The following is a 22,276-nucleotide window of genomic DNA, read 5'->3' as shown; positions in this document are numbered from 1 at the left end:
GATGTTTTTAAAGTCTGGAGAAAATTATATTATGGAGTCAGAAAGTCTTTAGAGTGTGTTTTTCCACCCTTTGTACATTAATAAAGTATACTTAAATAATTAAGAACTTACAAATGGTAATATGATGTAAATTTTTAATCTCTCGCACTTTTCAGACTATTTTTGATGTTATGGCATTATCGTCATGAAACTAAATACAGGAGATTCTTTATGTATTACTAAACAGTTTTCTCTCTAACAATTTACTGTGGTACAAAAATATGATTTGGTATAAGTCATTTAAAAGGACTTTTAAAAAATTGAATACATATTTCTTTAATTGCTTGTAACTTTGTCCTTTCTAGCCTGCTAGCTTAATTAATAATGCTATATGGTGTATACATGTCACTTGATTTCCTCTGTCTATCTCTGTGAGGTAGAGAAGGCAGGTCATGGTGAGGTGATGGCAGGTGTAGGCGCAACAGCAGATCCCCAGTTTACAGATGAGAGGAAAGTGAGGCTCAAATATGTAATTTATCCAATAATGTACAGTAAGTGCTGGATTGGGGATTAAGTCCTTGGACTGGGAATCTGGTTATGAAACTTTACTGCCTTATTAAAGAATATCATAAATGCTGAAGGTGGATGCTGAGCATTTTGTTAGCCTCTTATTTAATAATTACAAAGAGATTTCATATTTAGGCTACCTGAATATTCTTAGCAAGGAAAAAATATGAAATTTAAATACATTACAAATTGTAATTGAGCTGAAGGGTTTGTCTTCAAGATAAATGCCTAACCCCAGTGTCTTGCCCATAGGGGCCACTTACTGAATGTATAATTATGTTGAACATTTGAATGTAGTGGGAAATACACCACTTTAAGAGATGTGTTTAGCAGAGGCCACGCATCAGTTTCTAAAAAGTAATAACTAAGTCTATTCTATTTTGATTCTTTTTGAAAAATAAAATGCATGCTTGTTATGTATTATAATTACAGGCTATTCAAGGCCGAAATGGGAGCTGTGACATATCAAAAGAACATACTTCAGAAACTACAGAAAGAACACCAAAGCATGATGTTCATCAGATTTGTGATAAAGATGCTCAGCAGGACCTCAATCTAGACATTGAGAAAATAACTGAGACTGGTGTAGTGAAACTCACAGGAGAGTGCTCTGGGGAACAGTCCCCAGACACCAATTATGAGCCTCCAGGGGAAGACAAAACCCAGGGCTCTTCAGAATGCATTTCTGAATTGTCATTTTCTGGTCCTAATGCTTCGGTACCTATGGATTTCCTGGGGAATCAGGAAAATATCCAAAATCTTCAACTGCGGGTAAAAGAGACATCAAATGAGAATTTGAGATTACTTCATGTGATAGAGGACCGTGACAGAAAAGTTGAAAGTTTGCTAAATGAAATGAAAGAATTAGACTCAAAACTCCATTTACAGGAGGTACAACTAATGACCAAAATTGAAGCATGCATAGAATTGGAAAAAATAGTTGGGGAACTTAAGAAAGAAAACTCAGATTTAAGTGAAAAATTGGAATATTTTTCTTGTGATAACCAGGAGTTACTCCAGAGAGTAGAAACTTCTGAAGGCCTCAATTCTAATTTAGAAATGCATGCAGAGAAATCATCACGTGAAGATATTGAAGATAATGTAGCCAAGGTGAATGACAGCTGGAAAGAGAGATTTCTTGATGTGGAAAATGAGCTGAGTAGGATCAGATCTGAGAAAGCTAACATTGAGCATCAAGCCCTCTCCCTGGAGGCTGACTTAGAGGTAGTTCAAACAGAGAAGCTATGTTTAGAAAAAGACAGTGAAAATAAGCAGAAGGTTATTGTCTGCCTTGAAGAAGAACTCTCAGTGGTCACAAGTGAGAGAAACCAGCTTCGTGGACAATTAGATACTATGTCAAAAAAAACCATGGAACTGGATCAGTTGTCTGAAAAAATGAAGGAGAAGACACAAGAGCTTGAGTCTCATCAAAGTGAGTGTCTCCATTGCATTCAGGTGGCGGAGGCAGAGGTGAAGGAAAAGACAGAGCTCCTTCGGACTTTGTCCTCTGATGTGAGTGAGCTGTTGAAAGATAAAACTCATCTCCAGGAAAAGCTGCAGAGTTTGGAAAAGGACTCACAGGCACTGTCTTTGACAAAATGTGAGCTGGAAAACCAAATTGCACAACTGAATAAAGAGAAAGAATTGCTTGTCAAGGAATCTGAAAGCCTGCAGGCCAGACTGAGTGAATCAGATTATGAAAAGCTGAATGTCTCCAAGGCCTTGGAGGCCGCACTGGTGGAGAAAGGTGAGTTCGCATTGAGGCTGAGCTCAACACAGGAGGAAGTGCATCAGCTGAGAAGAGGCATCGAGAAACTGAGAGTTCGCATTAAGGCCGATGAAAAGAAGCAGCTGCATGTCGCAGAGAAACTGAAAGAACGCGAGCGGGAGAATGATTCACTTAAGGATAAAGTTGAGAACCTTGAAAGGGAATTGCAGATGTCAGAAGAAAACCAGGAGCTAGTGATTCTTGATGCCGAGAATTCCAAAGCAGAAGTAGAGACTCTAAAAACACAAATAGAAGAGATGGCCAGAAGCCTGAAAGTTTTCGAATTAGACCTTGTCACGTTAAGGTCTGAAAAAGAAAATCTGACAAAACAAATACAAGAAAAACAAGGTCAGGTGTCAGAACTAGACAAGTTACTCTCTTCATTTAAAAGTCTGTTAGAAGAAAAGGAGCAAGCAGAGATACAGATCAAAGAAGAATCTAAAACTGCAGTGGAGATGCTTCAGAATCAGTTAAAGGAGCTAAATGAGGCGGTAGCAGCCTTGTGTGGTGACCAAGAAATTATGAATGCCACAGAACAGAGTCTAGACCCACCAATAGAGGAAGAGCATCAGCTGAGAAATAGCATTGAAAAGCTGAGAGCCCGCTTAGAAGCTGATGAAAAGAAGCAGCTCTGTGTCTTAGAACAACTGAAGGAAAGTGAGCATCATGCAGATTTACTTAAGGGTAGAGTGGAGAACCTTGAAAGAGAGCTAGAGATAGCCAGGACAAACCAAGAGCATGCAGCTCTTGAGGCAGAGAGTTCCAAAGGAGAGGTAGACACCCTAAAAGCAAAAATAGAAGGGATGACCCAAAGTCTGAGAGATCTGGAATTAGATCTTGTTACTATAAGGTCAGAAAAAGAAAATCTGACAAATGAATTACAAAAAGAGCAAGAGCGAATATCTGAATTAGAAATAATAAATTCGTCATTTGAAAATATTTTGCAAGAAAAAGAGCAAGAGAAAGTACAGATGAAAGAAAAGTCAAGCACTGTCATGGAGATGCTTCAAACACAATTAAAAGAGCTCAATGAGAGAGTGGCAGCCCTGCATAATGACCAAGAGGCCTGTAAGGCCAAAGAGCAGAATCTTAGTAGTCAAGTAGAGTGTCTTGAACTTGAGAAGGCTCAGTTGCTACAAGGCCTTGATGAGGCCAAAAATAATTATATTGTTTTGCAATCTTCAGTGAATGGCCTCATTCAAGAAGTAGAAGATGGCAAGCAGAAACTGGAGAAGAAGGATGAAGAAATCAGTAGACTAAAAAATCAAATTCAAGACCAAGAGCACCTCGTCTCTAAACTGTCCCAGATGGAAGGAGAGCACCAACTTTGGAAGGAGCAAAACTTAGAACTGAGAAATCTGACAGTGGAATTGGAGCAGAAGATCCAAGTGCTACAATCCAAAAATGCCTCTTTGCAGGACACATTAGAAGTGCTGCAGAGTTCTTACAAGAATCTAGAGAATAAGCTTGAATTGACAAAAATGGACAAAATGTCCTTTGTTGAAAAAGTAAGTGGCTATATCTGTTTATGTTTGAGTATGTAATCATGAGGCAGGAAACCATATTTTCCTCTAGACACTGTGAATTATATTTACTTCTAGACAGTGTCTGCTATATTGGACCAAACTTTGTAAAGGCTTTATGTTTACTGGGTCTTGAATTGCAGAAACACTGAGTTGGCTCTGGCAGTAGTGACTATACTGGCTGATTCTTTGGGACATGTTCATGGATTGGACCAGGTTTTTAATGTGGCACCTACATATGGGCAAAGCTTTGGTTTATGCACAGTTCCTTGTTCTAATTATATTTCCTTTTCTTAGAGTACATCAAAATAGTGGCCTACCCATATCCAGTTGAGACTCACTGCTATAGAGAGTATAACAGACATTATCTAGGATCAGAAAGGATCTGCTTGCCTTACTGTGTCTTTTTTGCCTTTAGGACAAAGCACTTTTAAAGATACTGATAGATTTGTAACCAACAGAGCACTCATGGCTTCTAGGGTGTGTTTTGGGGATTTTGTGCTTTCAGTCCCTCTTTTATACCTTCTCTTTGTGTAGTCTTCTATTGTATTAGTTGATGATTAAAGGGAAGATCTGCCATCAAGAGGCTCAATTATTAAAGAAAAATTAAGTTTTGGCCCAGTGAGCTTACTTAGTGATCTAGGAAAGTGATTTTGTCACACTTAATTTTTGCTGAACAAATATTAAAGAAAAAAAGGAGTATCCACAAAATGCAATTCATCTCCACCCTGTATTTCCTAAGAATTTTGGGGTTTTGTATACCTTGCAAGAGATGGCAGTCAGTATAGAGATGATGAGACAAACCATACCAAGCTGTTTCACTTCAAGGGGCAAATGCAAACAATAGCTTTTAACTGTTTTTCGCTAATCATAAGCATGTTTATTGCAGATTAGTATGGCACTGGGGGATTAGTAGAGATCCAAGAACCGATAAGATACTGCCTGATATGATAATCTCTGATGTTTAAGTTTAATTCAAATTAATACCTTTGTGAAAGATTTTAAGACTTAGGGATATTATCTTTCCTTGTCATTCCTTCCCTTATTGCTATTCTTCTATTAAATCTTTTCTGGGAAGAAAAGGTAAGCTTACTGGTAGGTTTTGAGAATGTTGAGTTGAGTGGATTAGTAAAGGGGAGATTAGCCAGCTTCCATTTTATGATTGAAGACTAAAATAAATGGCATGAATATGTTGTATCAGAGTGATCAATCTGATCAAAACAGACCACCAAAAAGCAGATTCTAATGAAAGATGAAATTTCAGGTAAACACAATGACTGCAAAGGAAACTGAGCTGCAGAGGGAAATGCATGAGATGGCACAGAAAACAGCAGAGCTGCAAGAAGAACTCAGTGGAGAGAAAAATAGGCTAACTGGAGAGTTACAGTTACTGTTGGAAGAAATAAAGAGCAGCAAAGTAAGTTTCTTTGTGACAAATGTTATTATGATCTGTTAATTCATTGTGCACATTCTCCTTATTGGTTTCTGTAAGACCTTCTGTTGTTTACCTAACTTATTTTTAGCTCTTGAAAAAAATAACCCTGTGCTTATGTCATAATCAGATTTATAGTAATCTCTACCATCCAGCACTATCACGAGCCCACAAGGAGTCGTGAGAAGCCTCTGAACACATGAAAATATCTGTCTCAGAGCCCAAATATGTTTTCATAGAAGAGGACCCTTGTACCACATTAACGCACAACAGAAGTAGATCTCATGCCGCTTTCAACAAGTTTATCTGCCTTCCTAGCTTGCCATAGATTGCAGGCTGGAATGTTGCTAGAAACACATTCATTGATCTGCTAAGAACTAACAAAGTAACAGAACTAAAGTCATAGTTTTAGGCAGGGTTAATGTGGCACATCTATAGCACTTGGGCTGCCACTGCCCACTGCCATTTCCATAGTAGATATTACTAATTCACACCCTCCCTTTTTCCTGAGTCTCCTAACACTGTGTTCTGCGTAGCTGCTACCATGCAGAGAGAGCTGGCAGATGAAATGAAACCTGTTTGTCATACCTGATTAAATTATAAACATCCCTATAGCTGTTTAGTCCTCATGCAACTTCATCCCTGAGTAGTATTTAAAGAACAGCAAAATAAGATAGTCATGATTGCGACCCTGAATAATCACAGAAATTTGAAATGATACGTGTAATATTCTGTATAAAGAGTTGGAGAGATATATTCTTTTCTTTAAATATAGTATTTAATCTATGAAAATGGAAAGGTTTTGGCATTGAATCTCAGGAATGGACTTAGACCATATTCTGGCCATACTGCATGGAAGGAGTTCTCTGAATGATATTTGTGTATTGTGTCTGCTGAAATCTCTTTTGGTGTTGAGTAGCTTGGGAGTGTCCCAGGTGCATCATTATTGTATTTTATATATAGGCACTACTGAGAGGAGTAGTTTGGCCTCAGCCCCATACATATGAGTGTGTTAGTTTGCATTGGCTTTATTCATTCATTTATTCATTCTCTAAATAATAAGTGCTAGTAAGGTCAGGGGATGGACTATTGAACCATACCTATCCTGTGTTTCCTGTACTCATGCAGCTTACAGTCTAGACACATAATAAATCATGAAATAGGCAACATGTAACAAATAAGTGGATAAATACTATAAAGGAAACAAATAAGATTCTTTGCTGTGGAATAATTGGGATGTGGGGATATCAGGGTAGGAAACAACCTAATTTAGATAGGGTGGTCAGCAGATTTAGATAGGGTGGTCAGCAGATGTCACCTGCAAGATGACGAGTCAGCTATGCAACAACCAGGCAGTGCGGGGGAGCCTTCTAGGTCTAGAGAGCAGTGTGGTCAAAGCTCTGGGACTAGAAAGATCTTTGTATTTTTTTAGAAATTGAAAGGAAGCCATTGTGGCTGGAGCCAGATGGAAAATGACATGCACAAAGATTGGAGGGGTAGGAAGGCTATGGATGGGGTGGGAAAGGTTTGGGGTGGAAATATTCACTTGGCTAGTTCAACATATAGGGAGTGTTTAGAAATTATGGGAATGGTATAAAATGATGGAGAAGAGAAGGCGTCTCAGGGCCTAGCCTGGAGGAACTCTGGCATACAAGGTGAGATGGAGGAAGAAGAGCCAGCAAAGAAAACAGAGAGAAGGCTTGATGAGGCAAACACCCAGGGGGGTCTCATGTTCTGGAAATCAAGAGGAAGGAATGTCTCAAGAAGGAGGGAGTGGCTGGGTATAGTGGCTCATGCCTGTAATCCCAGCATTTTGGGAGGCCGAGGTAGGCTGATAACTTGAGTCCAGAAGTTCAAGACCAGCCTGGGCAACATGGCAAAACTCTGTTTCTACAACAAAACAATAAAATTAGCCAGACGTGGTGGCACATACTTGGGAGGCTGAGGCGGGGGATCACCTGAGCCCTGGAGATTGAGCTGCAGTGAGCCATGATTGTGCCACTGCACTCCAGCCTGGGCAACATAACGAGAACCTGTCTCAAGAAAACTAAGCCAAACCAACCAACCAACCAAACAACAACAACAACAACAATAATAACAAAAAAAAAAAAAAAAAAGAAGGAAGGAGTGGTCAGCAGCCCCAGATACTACTTAGAGGTCGATTGAGATGAGCTCGGAAGAGTATGCCTTTAATTTGCAGCATGGAGGTTGATGATGCCATGAAAAGCTTTTTTAGGAAGAGCTGGGACAAATTGATTGGAGCAGGTTAAAGAATTGAAGATGACGAAGTAGACACCACACATACAGAAACACATACAGAGACAGCTACTCAGGGTCAGGCATGGAGAAGACAAATGCTTCCAGGGTTGGAGTTTGGCCAGTTCTTCATAGTGAAGGGACGGGGCAAAAGATTGGAGGGCATTTGGAAGGAAATTCTTATAGTGACAGAACTGGATTCTAAGCTGGTCAAGGAAGAAAATGCAAGTCCGGAGGGGATTTGGTGTGAAGATGGTAGTGGTTCTGTTGATGAGGTCAGGAATTGTTGCAATGGAAGTACTTTAATAAACAAGGTTGGAAGCATAGGAAGGTGTGGTCCCAGAGTGGTTTAGTTGAATTCAAGGTTTCAGAGTTTCTGTGGTCTCTGGATATGACCTTGTGAGGTGGTTGGGCTGGAGCAGAGGAAAGTGTCATTGGAGGTGAAGTCACAATTAAAAGTGAATACATTGCTAAGGATTATAGCACTATTCTGTACAGATTTTATCTTGCCCATAAACAATTTTTTTCCACACAGTACACATTATTTCCTAAAAATATTTCCAGGTTCTTAATTATGAGGAAGTGCTATTATGATTTTATTATTTTTCTGTTTAGGATCAATTGAAGGAGCTCACACTAGAAAATAGTGAATTGAAGAAGAGCCTAGATTGCATGCACAGAGACCAGGTGGAAAAGGAAGGGAAAGTGAGAGAGGAAATAGCTGAATATCAGCTACGGCTTCATGAAGCTGAAAAGAAACACCAGGCTTTGCTTTTGGACACAAACAAACAGGTGAAATGTGGGGTTTGGTTACTGGGGGAGCTGGAGAGTGTATTTTGATCATGGTAAGGCTTTTCTTCTTTTTTCCAAAAAAAATCAATATTCTGGGTTATTACTATGCTATATAATCTTATAAAAGGTCTCACATTAACTTCACAATCTTTTCCGCAGGTCCCTCTCTTATTTTATCAGTTGATTTTTTATTTTTTATTTTTTTTTTTGAGACGGGGTCTCTCTCTGTCGCCCAGGCTGGAGTGCAGTGGCGTGATCTCAGCTCACTACAAGCTCCGTCTCCCGGGTTTGCACCATTCTCCTACCTCAGCCTCCCGAGTAGCTGGGACTACAGGTGCCCGCCACCACGCCCAGCTAATTTTTTGTATTTTTAGTAGTGATGGGGTTTCACTGTGTTAGCCAGGATGGTCTCGATCTCCTGACCTTGTGATCTGCCCACCTCGGCCTCCCAAAGTGCTGGGATTACAGGTGTGAGCCACTGCGCCTGGCCCAGCTGATTTTTTAAAAAGGTATATTTCCATTTTGGAGTAGAATAATAGGAGAGTTGCAAAGTCGAAATAGTCCTTGGAAAGGCAGAGTTTTTTTTTTTTTTTTTTTTTTTGAGACTGAGTCTCACTCTGTCACCCAGGCTAGAGTGCAGTGGCACGATCTTGGCTCACTGCAGCCTCCGCCTCCTGGGTTCAAGCAATTCTCCTGTCTCAGCCTCCCGAGTAGCTGGGATTATAGGCGCCTGCCACCACGCCCAGCTAATTTTTGTATTTTTTAGTAGAGACGGGGTTTCACCATGTTGGCCAGGATGGTCTTGAACTCCTGACCTCGTGATCTGCCCACCTCGGCCTCCCAAAGTGCTGGGATTACAGGTGTGAGCCACTGCGCCCAGCTGTTTTTTGTTTTTCTTACAATTTTTTTTTAGCTGTGCCTCCTGGCTAAAGTAACATTTTGGTTTTTTTTTGTTTGTTTGTTTTGCTCTAGTATGAAGTAGAAATCCAGACATACCGAGATAAATTGAATTCTAAAGAAGAATGTCTCAGTTCACAGAAGTTGGAGATGGACCTTTTAAAGTCTAGTAGAGAAGAGCTCAATAATTCATTGAAAGCTACTACTCAGATTTTGGAAGAATTGAAGAAAACCAAGGTATGTTCACTTTAATTTGCTTCATGATTTCGAATGGTTTATACAGGTGGTAGTGATTTTAATGGTATAGCATTAAATGTTTTCATTTTCATTTTATGAAAATTTTTGGTAGTCAAAAATGATGTCATTCATCAGTTCTCTGCTGAGTTATCTTTAAAAAAAATCAGTGGGTCATCTACAGTCTCATAGCTTGAATAAGCTATCCATTGCCTCATGCATCCTCTCAAACTAGAAGATGTTAAAGACTTCTTGAGATAGATTTGAAGATCCAGCCACACAGCAGACGAGGGCAGACCTCTTAAGCTATAGGAAACAGTCTGATGGGCAATTCCAAAATCTTGAATGAGCTGTCTCCAACTTCACTGTCACCATACTCACTCTCCTGTGGCGTATGGGGAGATCAAAGTGTGGCAGAGCACCTTGGTCAGGCAGACATGTGTGGATATTTTCCTCTCTTCCTCTTCACGCAAGGATCATAGAACTTTTTTTTTTTTTAAGGAACAATGAAGGTGAACCCTAGTGTCAGGATTGCTAGTCTCAAGATGGTACCACTGTAATTCTACTTGGAAAAGGAGGTGTTTTCATTCCTACAGACATTTTTCATAAGATAAATACCCACAGTGTATAATAATGAACCTGGATAATAAATATCTTCCAGCAAATATTTTACTTAGAAGATGATTATATTTTTTAAATTTTGAGATTAATTGAATATATACAAATAGAAAACTAGGTATAAATTTATTATGTTTATTGCTCTTACACAACTATCAAGGTAAAGGAAATTTACCAATTAAATACAAAGTAGTAAAATTCCAAATCACAATAATTAATAATGTTCTGCTGCTACAAAATGAGATGTTGGGTTTAATAATAGAAAGAAGTAGCACTGTTGAAATAGAATTAAATGGGTCTTGGATTCATTTGTGATTGGAATCAGAAGTAGCGAGTTCTGAAAGGGTAAGGTTTACTGCAACATTGCCAATAATTTCAAGATGAAATATACAATGATGAGATCCAAGCTCTAACATTTACTTGCAACATGAATATGGTACTGGGTTCTTCTCCGTCCCCCATCCTCATTCCCCCTCCTCCTCCTGCTGCTGTTTGGTCTTCCTTTGGAAATTCATGATGCCATATCAGATGGTTTTAGAATTCTGCATTTTAATAATATAATGCATATGCCATATATAATATCCCAGTGGGATCTGCTATAATATTGCATAATCAAATTCATATTTCTGCAGCAAAATGTGTGGATATTCTCACAAGACAGGATAAAGAGAGACTATACATACTGGGCCAGGTGTGGTGACTTATGCCTAGAATCCCAGCACTTTGGGAGGCCAGGGCAGGAGGATCACTTGAGGCCAGGAATTTGAGACCAGCTTGGGCAACATAGTGAGACCTCATCTCTTAAAAAAAAAGAAATAGTTGGTTGTGATGGCACATGCCTATAGTCCCAGCTATGCGGGAGGCTGAAGTGGGAGGATTGCTTGAGCCCAGGAGGTCACACAGTGAGCCATGATGGTGCCACTGCATTCCAGCCTGGGTGACAGAGGAAGATCCTGTCTTAAAAATAAATTAATTAATTAATTAATAAAGACATAAACACCTTTTTATCTATTCAGGTTGAGTTTTGCCTCTAAATCATTTTCATAGCTCTTTTTTTTTGATTTGGGAATTGTGAATAAGAATGTGAACTTGTACCACTGAGAAGCGTATGAGGACACAATTCTCCCATCATTCTATTGTCTTTCTACTCGAGCCACATTGAAATTTAAATTTGTATAGTGAGCTGTAATATCATTTGGCCTTCACTTGGTATGGCTAAAACAAATACCAAGGCAGGTATTGAAACTGTAACAGTGTGATTACAAATGGGAACACAATTCTGTCATTGGGAATTTTGGACTCACCAAGAATATGTTCCTTGTCTCCCTGTCCAGTAATCCAGTGTGATTCCCACTGGATAAATACAGACATAGTGGGCACTTAGTAGACATCTCAGGAACCATAGTTTATACTTGTGATACTAAGAAAGAGAATGGCAAAACCACATTGTCAACTGGGGGGACTTAGGAAACTGAGTAGAGAAGGTGAATGGTTTTGTGCATCTTTAGATGTTTTGTATTGAATCTAATAATTCTTAAATTTACAATATATGAATCTTATATCTCATAATTATTTTTCCATATGCTTATAAAAAGAAATTCAAGGTTTTAAATGGAATTACTTTTATTTTGTAGATGGACAATCTAAAATATGTAAATCAGTTGAAGAAGGAAAATGAACGTGCCCAGGGGAAAATGAAGTTGTTGATCAAATCCTGTAAACAGCTGGAAGAGGAAAAGGAGATACTGCAGAAAGAACTCTCTCAACTTCAAGCTGCACAGGAGCAGCAGAAAACAGGTGGGTGTTAACTGGGGCACATCAACTAGCCAGAACTCTTTTCCAGTAGTGAAATAACACATGGTGTGCGTGCATAGGAACTATTTTTAGTGCTGTGTTCTATTACTGAGTGCTGATTTTTTACCATTAGTCCATTTTCCAATTTCTGAATTTTTTGCTTATCTTGTGATCATTATAAGACTCAGAATGAAGGCTTTTTTGTTTTGTTTTTGAGACAGGGTCTTGCTGTGTCACCCAGGTTGGAGTGCAGTAGTGCCATTATGGCTCATTGCAGCCTCGACCTCCAAGCAATCCTCCCACCTCAGCCTCCTGAGTAGCTGGAACAATAGGCAGGCACCACCACAGCTGACTAATTTTTGTATTTTTTGTAGAGACAAGGTTTTGCCATGTTGCCCGGGCTGGTCTTGAATTTCTGAGCTCAAGCAATCTGCCCACCTCGGCCTCCCAAAGTGCTGGGATTATAGGCAGGAGCCACCATGCCTGGCCTGAATGAAGCCATTTTCAAATAGAATTATCGCATCTTCTGTTCTATAAAACATGGAAAAAACTGGTGGTACTTTTTGCTAATGAGCCATTCTAAGAAGAGTTTTTTATGTTGATGTCCAGTTACGTGGTTTCTTTGTCAATAGATTGGCGTCAGAATTGGCTTTGGTAGTTTATAAATAGCTGATTCTGGTTATCCTCAGTCCATTCCTATGGGTCAACTAGAGGGAACGGGTGAGGGTGGGAGGCAGAGTTTTAGTTGTGCAGGCAAAATAGAAAAGGAAAGAAATGATAACTCTCCTTGTCACTTTTATCCACTTATGCCCCTGGAGTGGCATGTGCTTACTGTGTGGATAGATGATGACAAGCATAATCTGACTGGCCTCTCTGGTCTGTGGTATAGCAGGGTGTGGGTCAACAGTCTTCCCTGTTGGAAACAGTGCTCAGGGTAGATTGGGGCTTCGGGGGATTTTTCTAATGGATTTAATACACCCATGGCAGCTACAAGTTGACAAAGATTCCCATCTTTATAGTATTCCCCCAAACCCTTGTTCATCAGACCCTCCATTGCCTTCAAATGCTTTCAGAGTGTTTTTTTTTGGATTTGCCTGGTCATCTGTTAGAATCTTGTCTCCCAAAGCCATACAACAGAAGCTTCATAATCTTTACTGACTTCTGTTCATCCACTTATGGTAGACAGAATGGACTGGGGAAAATAAGGATGTAAAAAATGAATTTATTTGATTGCATATAACTGACGCTACAAGAACGTTTAATGAGTTGGCTGAAATACGAGTTTGAGACTTTGGTGGATTTTATTTAAGCTGTCCCAGTGAATGTCACAGGACTAGAATATCTGCCTTGATATGATATACCTCCCAAACAAGAGTTGTTTGAACTATAAGAACATATACAGATATATCTCCCCAACCTCTTCAAAAAAATCAAAGAAACAACACGTCTAAGATTATCTGCTTCACGATGCCCATTGTTAACTAGAGAAGCATCAAGTTGCACATGATGTGTTGCTTTACTTTGGACAGGTACTGTTATGGATACCAAGGTCGATGAATTAACGACTGAGATCAAAGAACTGAAAGAAACTCTTGAAGAAAAAACCAAGGAGGCAGATGAATACTTGGATAAGTACTGTTCCTTGCTTATAAGCCATGAAAAGTTAGAGAAAGCTAAAGAGATGTTAGAGACACAAGTGGCCCATCTGTGTTCACAGCAATCTAAACAAGATTCTCGAGGGTCTCCTTTGCTAGATCCAGTTGTTCCAGGACCATCTCCAATCCCTTCTGTTACTGAAAAGAGGTTATCATCTGGCCAACATAAAGCTTCAGGCAAGAGGCAAAGATCCAGTGGAATATGGGAGAATGGTAGAGGACCAACACCTTCTACCCCAGAGAGCTTTTCTAAAAAAAGCAAGAAAGCAGTCATGAGTGGTATTCACCCTGCAGAAGACACGGAAGGTACTGAGTTTGAGCCAGAGGGACTTCCAGAAGTTGTAAAGAAAGGTAGGCCTAATTTAAAAACAAAATTATTTGTGTTCTTTTGAAATTCCATATAATGGTTCACATATAAAAGGACAAAAGTATTTGCTTTTTTACATTATTGTGCAATAATCTCACTGACGTTCATAAACAATAGTCTGCTTTTAAATGGATGAGGCATATATTTTCCTCTAGGATCTAATTACTTGTGTCACATTAACAAAAGAGCTGGTAGATTGGAAAAATGACTCTCTAAAATCTGTTTGGAATTTGTTATTTGAATGCTGAAAAAAATCATTAAATCAAGGATGCCCGTCACGGTTTCCTACCCTTTGTTCACGTCTGACCTAGCTAGCAGGTGAGCTGGAGGGTGCACCCTGTGATGCTGGCCCCCTGGCTGGAGCCACTGACTACACTTCGTTTTGTTTTTGTTTTGTTGTTTTAAACTTGGTTTTCCCCCAAGTCTGGCCCAAGGACTGGAGCCATTCTAGGAACTGTTTGTTATTGGTTCCTGACTGAAACAATGTATTGTAATTAAGTAGGAATTTAGAAATTTTCATAGCAACTTGATATTTTTGTAACATCCAAGCACATATCATGTTTTCTATTGATTTGTTCTCATTATATTATACAAAAATATTATTCCACAGCAGATTGGAAATTCTTCGACCCCCCTCCGCCCCCAAATATCAAAACTGATTCTTTGCCATAGATGGTTTGAAAAGCATTGTTCTGAGTAACTCTAGCCCAAAAATAGTTATCTGTCTCTCACTGGTAGTTTTTATATGTAGTTAAAGTGTGAAAAACAAAAACAAATGCTGCTTTAGTTAGCCCTGAATGCAATTCTGGAGTGTGTGTTGATATACTAACTAACTCTTAGTATCCCTGGGATTGGCTTTCTTTCCTGGGTCATCAAAAGTCATGCCACTTCCTTCTGTGGAAAGAGACAACGTGAGTGAGTGTGAAATCACCTTTAGAAAGGTCAGCTTCTCTCCTCCTACCTACACGAGAGTGCTGGCCTGAAGTAGCTGTTACCATTTTACATTTTCCCCCTTTCCCTTTCTTTTTTTTTTTTATCTTTTATTTTTCCATTATACCCTCCTTTTTTCCCCAACCCAATTTTACAATAAGGCCTGCTGGCATTCTTTAAATCTTAGAAAAATGCAAAATAAAACATCTACGTAGAAGATAGAAGCAGAAAAAATTTTTTCTGTGTAGTGTTATTTTCCCCTTCTTCTCCCATTGTTGTTTTCTATGTTTCTAATAAGAGAAAACCTGTTAGTTATTTGATTCAATTTGGTGACTCCCAGGGCAACTGTGAAGTGTAAATCCATTGACCACAGTGGCTAGGACAAAGTAGTTTTTGGAGTTTGCATTATCCTTGTTAAAACCACCTAATGAATATCTTTTCCACTGTAGATAGAATTGGACCTAGCAGTGCTGACAGTTATTTTTTTTTTGCCCTTAGGGTTTGCTGACATCCCGACAGGAAAGACTAGCCCATATATCCTGCGAAGAACAACCATGGCAACTCGGACCAGCCCCCGCCTGGCTGCACAGAAGTTGGCGCTATCCCCACTGAGTCTCGGCAAAGAAAATCTTGCAGAGTCCTCCAAACCAACAGCTGGTGGCAGCAGATCACAAAAGGTAAACTACTGTCAACATCCATCTACTGTTTGAGATCCAGAAAATTGCAGTATTACCTGGGTGAGGATCGGACACTGCACCCCCTGATTCAGGAGCCCTTTCAAAAAGTCTGACCTTCTTGGTGTGGTGTTAAGTCAGTCAGTAGTGAGCAAGTGACCGGGTGAGCATTACAGTATCACGGTACGTGATCTCATCCGTGAGTCAACAGGCCACTTACGTGTAGTTTGATGGAAAATGGCATTGTTACATCAAAACTCAGTGGATTTCTAAGAAAGTTTCAGGCGTTACTGATGAAGGATTTGAAGAGGTAATTTTCCTTTTCGCCGCTGGTATTAGTCATTGTTTGTTTCAAACTTTACTCTCACTTATCTGCCCCCAGCTGCTAATTCTTCATTGTTTTTATTGATCCTTTACTTTCTTTTTTTTTTAAAAAAAGCACATATTTTAATAGATATCTAAGGAAAGGAACTCTGTTTATGGATTTCTCTATTTTGATTGTTGAGGATACAACAGGATCTTAGTGACCTCTGTGTACCCTACAACATCCCAGAAAATGTTATGTAGAGCATAGAGAATATTTGCTTAACAGATCTTTATTCCTGTTACTATGATCCATACCAGCAGCTACCATTTAAGTATGCAAAGTATATGCATTTTATTTATCTTTCTCATTTTATTGAACTCTCACAGTAAGTGGTATTATAAAAGAGTGAAGAACGTGAGACTCATAAAGATTTAACCTCCCAGTGTGAACCTCTACTTCCTCTCAACTCCACAGTCTTGATCTTTCTACAATACCAGTGTTTCTCAGACTGGGGACTAGGGGGATATTTTTGGAAGTTGCTGGAATAGCTTCAAAGAGTTTGAACAGTCTGTGATTTTACCTTGATTGCTCACTTGTCAGAGTTTGATCAAGTATGCGAGCTGATAACCTTGAACCAGAAAACAAAGCTTTGAAAGTGTAATAACCCCTATTTGTGTAATGTGATAATTCATAAGTGAGCAAGCACGTTCTTAGGATTTGGGATACCAAATATGAACACATTGGTGGTTACATGTGGGCGATCTAAAGAGTACAATATATTTCGATTTCTTAATCTAAACATCACAACAACAGATTTGCAAATTTGGTTTTGTTGATGTATAAGAGCTATAAGCATTGAGGAGTTATACTTAGTAATAAATTCATTTATAATATACATTATAATAAAATTTTTATTCAAGTATGAAGAAGAATGCTCTGAGATTTTCTTTCACTAAAGTGGACCCATCTGTTACTCTTATTGGAAATATTCTACCGTTTTGTGCAAGTTTTTCTCCCCTCCCACCAAATTCTCTCTCTCACTCACATTTGGATTTACCTTTTGCATACTGCCAACAACAAAATACTGAGGTATATACTGGAGAATATATATCTAATATGCCGAATATACTGACTTTCCAATGAACATGAGAACAGCTTCTCTTTTAAGCAACTAGTGCCCCTAAACAGTGGAGCTACCAAGCTTGTCCAAAGCTGTCAACTACAAGATATCCACTGGATACTGAATACAGGAGGAGCCGGGTTTAGGGTCCTGATATGGGCCATACCATTTTCTTAGAAGGGTGACTGGGAGCCACCCTTTCCCAAACCTCAGTAAAAAGTAACATCCATTCCTGTTTGTCTCACGCTTATGGAGATCAAATGAAGTATTTGTCTGACTCTCTTAGAACAGAAAACCATGACATATAGCTGGTACTCTATGCCTCCACTGTCTTTAGGCAGCTCACTTTATTGTAATCTCTTGTTTAAATATCTGTCTTCTGATTTGCAATCTGAGTTCTGTGAGGTTACTGATTACATCTATAGTTTATGTCTAATGCGGTGTCTGACATTCAACAAATATTCACTGAATGAATGGAACTGTGAATGTCCTGAAGTGATTACATTAATAGATGTTTACAAAGGCATGCTAGGAAATGGCCTTATGAAATCATCACGAGTCGTTTTTTTTCTGTTGCGAAGAACTGATGGTAAAAGCAGTTTGCATGTGGCGTTCAGACTTATTATCTAGGAAAAAGAGCGTTGCACGCTAGGGGGCCTTCTCTCCTCACTGCTGTTAAATCTGCTGAGTAGGGAGTAGTAACCATGGTTTCTGCAGATTTTGTTCAGTGCATTAGCTACATGCTGTTCAGTAGGCACCAGCAGTTATGAATTGCTAAGCAATTTTGTGCACTTGCAAATGAGGAGGGGGACCTTTTGAGGGCAGTTATGGAATTCATGATTAGATTCAAACTCTTCAAAACCTAGCCCAGTAATTTTTAATTTAATTCAGCATTTTCTGAGTTGCCCTGTAAAATGCTTGCTGCCTCATCTGTTAAACGTATTACATCACTTAGTTTTAAAAATCTAGAACGAGGTATTATTTCCCAAAGCAGTTGCTTAGAAACTCAGGGTTGTGAGTTCTCCTTTGAGGTGACTGGCTAGGTTATGAGAGACAGTTTCCTAGGTCATTCATTTAGCAAGACCTTTAGTAACATCTGACAAGTTCAAAGGGGAAAAAACGGGCAAAATGCACATTAGGTAAGGATCATTCTCTATTATGTCACTGGGATGGATAAGCTCAGGAACCCCTCGTTTGTTGGGAACAAGGGAGACAGCGCTTGTAGACCTGATCTCCTGAACCTGGGCTTTGTGATCAGTTCCAGAGGACCGGCCAGTAAGCTGTAGAGCCCGTCGTGGATGGTGCTGTTAGTTTTGTGGGGGTCTTGCATTTTTTCCTACTTGTGAGGGTCATTTTCGCTGAACTATCTGCATATTTGCCCTCTCCCTATTGCTACTGCAGAATCATTTATAAGACAATTAGGGTATGCATGCACTATTTTTTTTTTCCTCCCCTGTGTTATTCTAGGAGGATGTACTATCTTAATAAATACTTGGTGAATTTGACTTTGTCTGGTTATAGACTATTCTGAAGCTAACTAACCAACAGGCGGGTCAAATCCATAGTTTAAATTCTGATCACAACTACAGTGTCCTCAATTCAGTATCAGAAATTGAGTCTAGAGGGGAGAAGCCAAAGAGTGGACGTTAGCCATTTGATTGGGATAAAGAGTCTTACAGGCTCAAACTTTCTATTTCCTATGGGCTGTCTGTCTCTTTCTTTCTTTTTAAATGGCAAACCTAAAGATTTGTTTCTTGTACATCTGGTGGGTTCCAGGGAAACCTTGTCTTTGGAATCACTATTTATCTTTAAAAAAAAAAAAAAAGTACCAGCAAAACTCTGTTTTATTTTTTTCCTTCAACTTTCCATGGATGGTAATTTTCCATTAAGTCCTGACCTTCCAAGGCTGCGTCTTTTCAGTGTCCTGGACACACTCTGAGGGAGAAGTGAGCTTTCCTGGGATTTGATCTGTTGGCCAGATTTACTGTGTTTCATGTAATGAAAAGTATTTAACTGCTGTTTTCAAACCACATGCTTCCTATGGAAAGAATATAAATGAGAAAATAATTTCCATTCCCTTTTCTTCTTGCATCAGAAGAAGATCCCTGGAAGTCAGTTGCTCAGGGAGTGTCTGTCACGTAGTTACTTCCCAGCGTCTGTGCTGGACACAGATCCTTGTGTCCATTATGCAAGAGGCCCTTCTCCTTTCTCTTTGAAAGCTCTTCCTACTTGAGTCTTCCACTCTTGCCTTTAACTTTGGTTAGGTGAAGCTTTCCTATACTTCATTTTTCTTGCTCTTTTTTCTCTTTTTTGACCGTGTATCTTTTTTCACTACTATATAAATTTCAATTTTTTTTTAAATCTTGCTCTGTTCCCCAGGCTGGAGTGCAGTGGCACTATCACGGCTCACTGCAGCCTCAAACTCCTGGGCTCAAGCGATACTCCTGCCTCAGCCTCCTGAGTAGCTGGGACTATAGATGTGAGCTGCTAAGCCTGACCCAATTTCAAAAAATCTTCACTCACCAGTTACCTCACTCCCTCATCTACTGAAAATCTCAAATTTTCTGAGATATCTCTTTCCTTTAAAAGGCAGGATGTTTGAGAGGGGATTTATTCTTTCCGGACTTTATTGTTAGATAGCTGCCCTTCTGCTCTAGTCCAGATTCAATATGGAAACAGCCAGCCATAAAGGGAGAATGATTAAAATACCCTGAACAGGTCCTCGGTCATTTTAAAATTTTCCACCCTGGGGAGGTAGTATTACTCATTTGGGTTATACTCGTTTTAAACAACAGGAATGGCTAGTTAGGACAACAGAGGCAGGTTTTCCACTTAGGAATTCACTGGATGTGTACCATGTGGTCAAGCATGTTGTGGGCACTAGGGATACATAGGTAAATAGGGCACAGTCTGCCATCAGAGGTGCCAAGGGACATCTGATGACTGGTTAGAGGTTGTACCTGGTATCCTCCTAAGTTCTCTGTTAGATGGGGCCTGTTCTCAGGGAAGAGGAAATACTACAGTTATATATAACTCCTAGAGAAGAAGAACTTAATTTAAAACTTAGTGACATAGTACTTTATTTTTCTCATGTTGTGGAAATGTGAATGTGATTGAACCTCTAACAGAGATGTTTGTGTTGCAGGTCAAAGTTGCTCAGCAGAGCCCAGTAGATTCAGGCAGCATCCTCCGAGAACCCACCAGGAAATCTCTCCCAGTCAATAATCTTCCTGAGAGAAGTCCGACTGACAGCCCCAGAGAGGGCCTGAGGGTCAAGCGAGGCCGACTTGCCCCCAGCCCCAAAGCTGGACTGGAGCCCAAGGGCAGTGAGAACTGTAAGGTCCAGTGAAGGCACTTTGTGTGTCAGTACCCCTGGGAGGTGCCAGTCATTGAATAGATAAGGCTCTGCCTACAGGACTTCTCTTTAGTCAGGGCGTGCTTTATCGGTGAGGAGAAAACAATTCCTTAGAAGTCTTAAATATATTCTACTGTTTAGATCTCCCATGTGTAAGTACTGAAAAAGTTTGGAAGCACTGATCACCTATTAGCATTGACATTCCTCTACTGTAATGTAAATAGTATAAAGCTATGTATATAAAGCTTTTTGGTAATATGTTACAATTAAAATGACAAGCACTGTATAACAATCTCTGTTTGTATGTGGATTTTACACTAAAAAAATGCAAAACGCATTTTATACTTCTAATTAGCAGCTCCTAGGAAAATGTAGACTTTTGCTTTATGATATTCTTCTATCTGTAGTATTAGGCATGGAACAGTTTTGGATCACGAATTTCTCAGAGCTGAGTAAAATGAAGGAAAAGCATGTTATGTGTTTTTAAGGAAAACATGCACACATATACATGTAGGAGTGTTTATCTTTCTCTTGCAATCTGTTTTAGACATCTTTGCTTATGTAACCTGTACATATGTGTGTGTGGGTATGTGTTTATTTCCAGTTAGGGCTGCAGGCTTCCTAGAGGTGTGCTATACCATGTGTCTGTCATTGTGCTTTTTTCTGTTTTTAGACCAATTTTTTACAGTTCTTTGGTAAGCATTGTCGTATCTGGTGATGTATTAACATGTAGCCTTTGTTTTCTAATAAAATAGTCACCTTCGTTTTCTGTAAGAATGATTCCTAAGTGTAAAAGTATTCGAATATTGGTACTATTTCTTGCTAATTACAACAGCCTCTTATACAAGTAAAAATGTTTGAACAAATGATACAGATCTTTAAACAAATGATCCTAGCATATTTAGTTGTATTAAAAGACACAATTTGGAATATGGGTCATAAGGAATATATGGGAATATAAGACGTCTAGCCCAGTGCCTCCTACATTCTGTGTCCCCATTAAACCACATCATCAAGGATACAAGTGTGTGGTATTTCCCAGCTCACTTGTTGATGATAATATAGTTTTGAAAGCATGCAGGCATTATGAGCCATGTCAGATCCAAAAACATTTGAAAAAGTTCTTACATCCTTGAATCAGGGTAAAAAAGTTTCCCAGGGCATGCGCTAGTAAAAGATCATTTGTTCTTGGCTTTCAGTCCAAATTGATGCACAAATTCCGATAAGCACCATCATTTATATTTAAAAGTTGTCCTTTGGAAGGTGGCCTCTGTTGTTGGATAATGCTTCAGTAATATTAAGCTACTTAGTATTCATCAGCTGAAAGTGATATCCTGACTTTCCTCTTGTTTCTTCAGTTGCTTGGGATTGAGGTCTGGTGCAATATCCTTACCATAAATCATCCCAGGGCCGCCATGTGCTCAAGGGCATGACCCCGAGCAGACATTGTTGGAATCAGGCCATCAGCTTTATTGGCTGTCTCCAGCGATTGGAAGATTCCACTCAGTAGGCTTTGCTGGGTAGCGTCGTGGGTCCTTGAAAGCATCTCTTTGTATTTTCCTAGGTATGCCATAGCTGCTGCTCTTATTACTTAGATACTTGGTTTTTTTGTTTTTTGTTTTTTTTTTTGAGACAGAGTCTTGCTCTGTCGTCCAGGCTGGAGTGCAGTGGCATGATCTCAGCTTACTGCAACCTCCGCTTCCCAGGTTCAAGCCATTCTCCTGCCTCAGCCTCCCAGGTAGCTGGGACTACAGGCATGTGCCACTGTGCCTGGCAATTTTTTTTGTATTTTTAGTAGAGATGGGGTTTCACCATGCTGGCCAGGCTGGTCTCGATCATTTTTATAATTGTAGAGAATTGTTCAAAATCTTGTAAGTGGACAGCCAGGACATTATTCTTTTCCTCAAGCTAACAATACTTGTTCTGCTATGAGCTGAGCTGCATATGGGATAAAAGTAAACATGCTACCGTTCCAACTTTCAACTACCTTTTAAACCAGTTGAGTCAT

The 22,276-nt window shown here is 39.5% G+C and overlaps 1 protein-coding gene across 2 annotated transcripts in view; it reads left to right on the top strand.

The window, feature by feature from the left end:
* CENPF (centromere protein F) overlaps positions 1 to 21,045 on the top strand; it is a 53,386-nt gene extending 32,341 nt beyond the window's left edge. For both annotated transcript variants that reach the window (XM_054452045.2, XM_054452096.2), the window contains exons 13-20: positions 979 to 3,822; positions 5,102 to 5,254; positions 8,141 to 8,317; positions 9,290 to 9,451; positions 11,701 to 11,863; positions 13,390 to 13,866; positions 15,311 to 15,489; positions 20,059 to 21,045. In XM_054452045.2, coding sequence (XP_054308020.1) covers positions 979 to 3,822; positions 5,102 to 5,254; positions 8,141 to 8,317; positions 9,290 to 9,451; positions 11,701 to 11,863; positions 13,390 to 13,866; positions 15,311 to 15,489; positions 20,059 to 20,262 — 4,359 coding nt within the window. In that variant the 3' untranslated portion in view covers positions 20,263 to 21,045. The remainder of the gene's footprint in view (positions 1 to 978; positions 3,823 to 5,101; positions 5,255 to 8,140; positions 8,318 to 9,289; positions 9,452 to 11,700; positions 11,864 to 13,389; positions 13,867 to 15,310; positions 15,490 to 20,058) is intronic.
* Positions 21,046 to 22,276: the final 1,231 nt, after the last annotated feature.

This window comes from Pongo pygmaeus, chromosome 1 (assembly GCF_028885625.2).
Source record: "Pongo pygmaeus isolate AG05252 chromosome 1, NHGRI_mPonPyg2-v2.0_pri, whole genome shotgun sequence".
Lineage (NCBI taxonomy): Eukaryota > Metazoa > Chordata > Mammalia > Primates > Hominidae > Pongo > Pongo pygmaeus.
The sequence above is the reverse complement of the archived record's forward strand: the minus strand, read 5'-3'. Positions and strand labels throughout refer to the sequence as shown.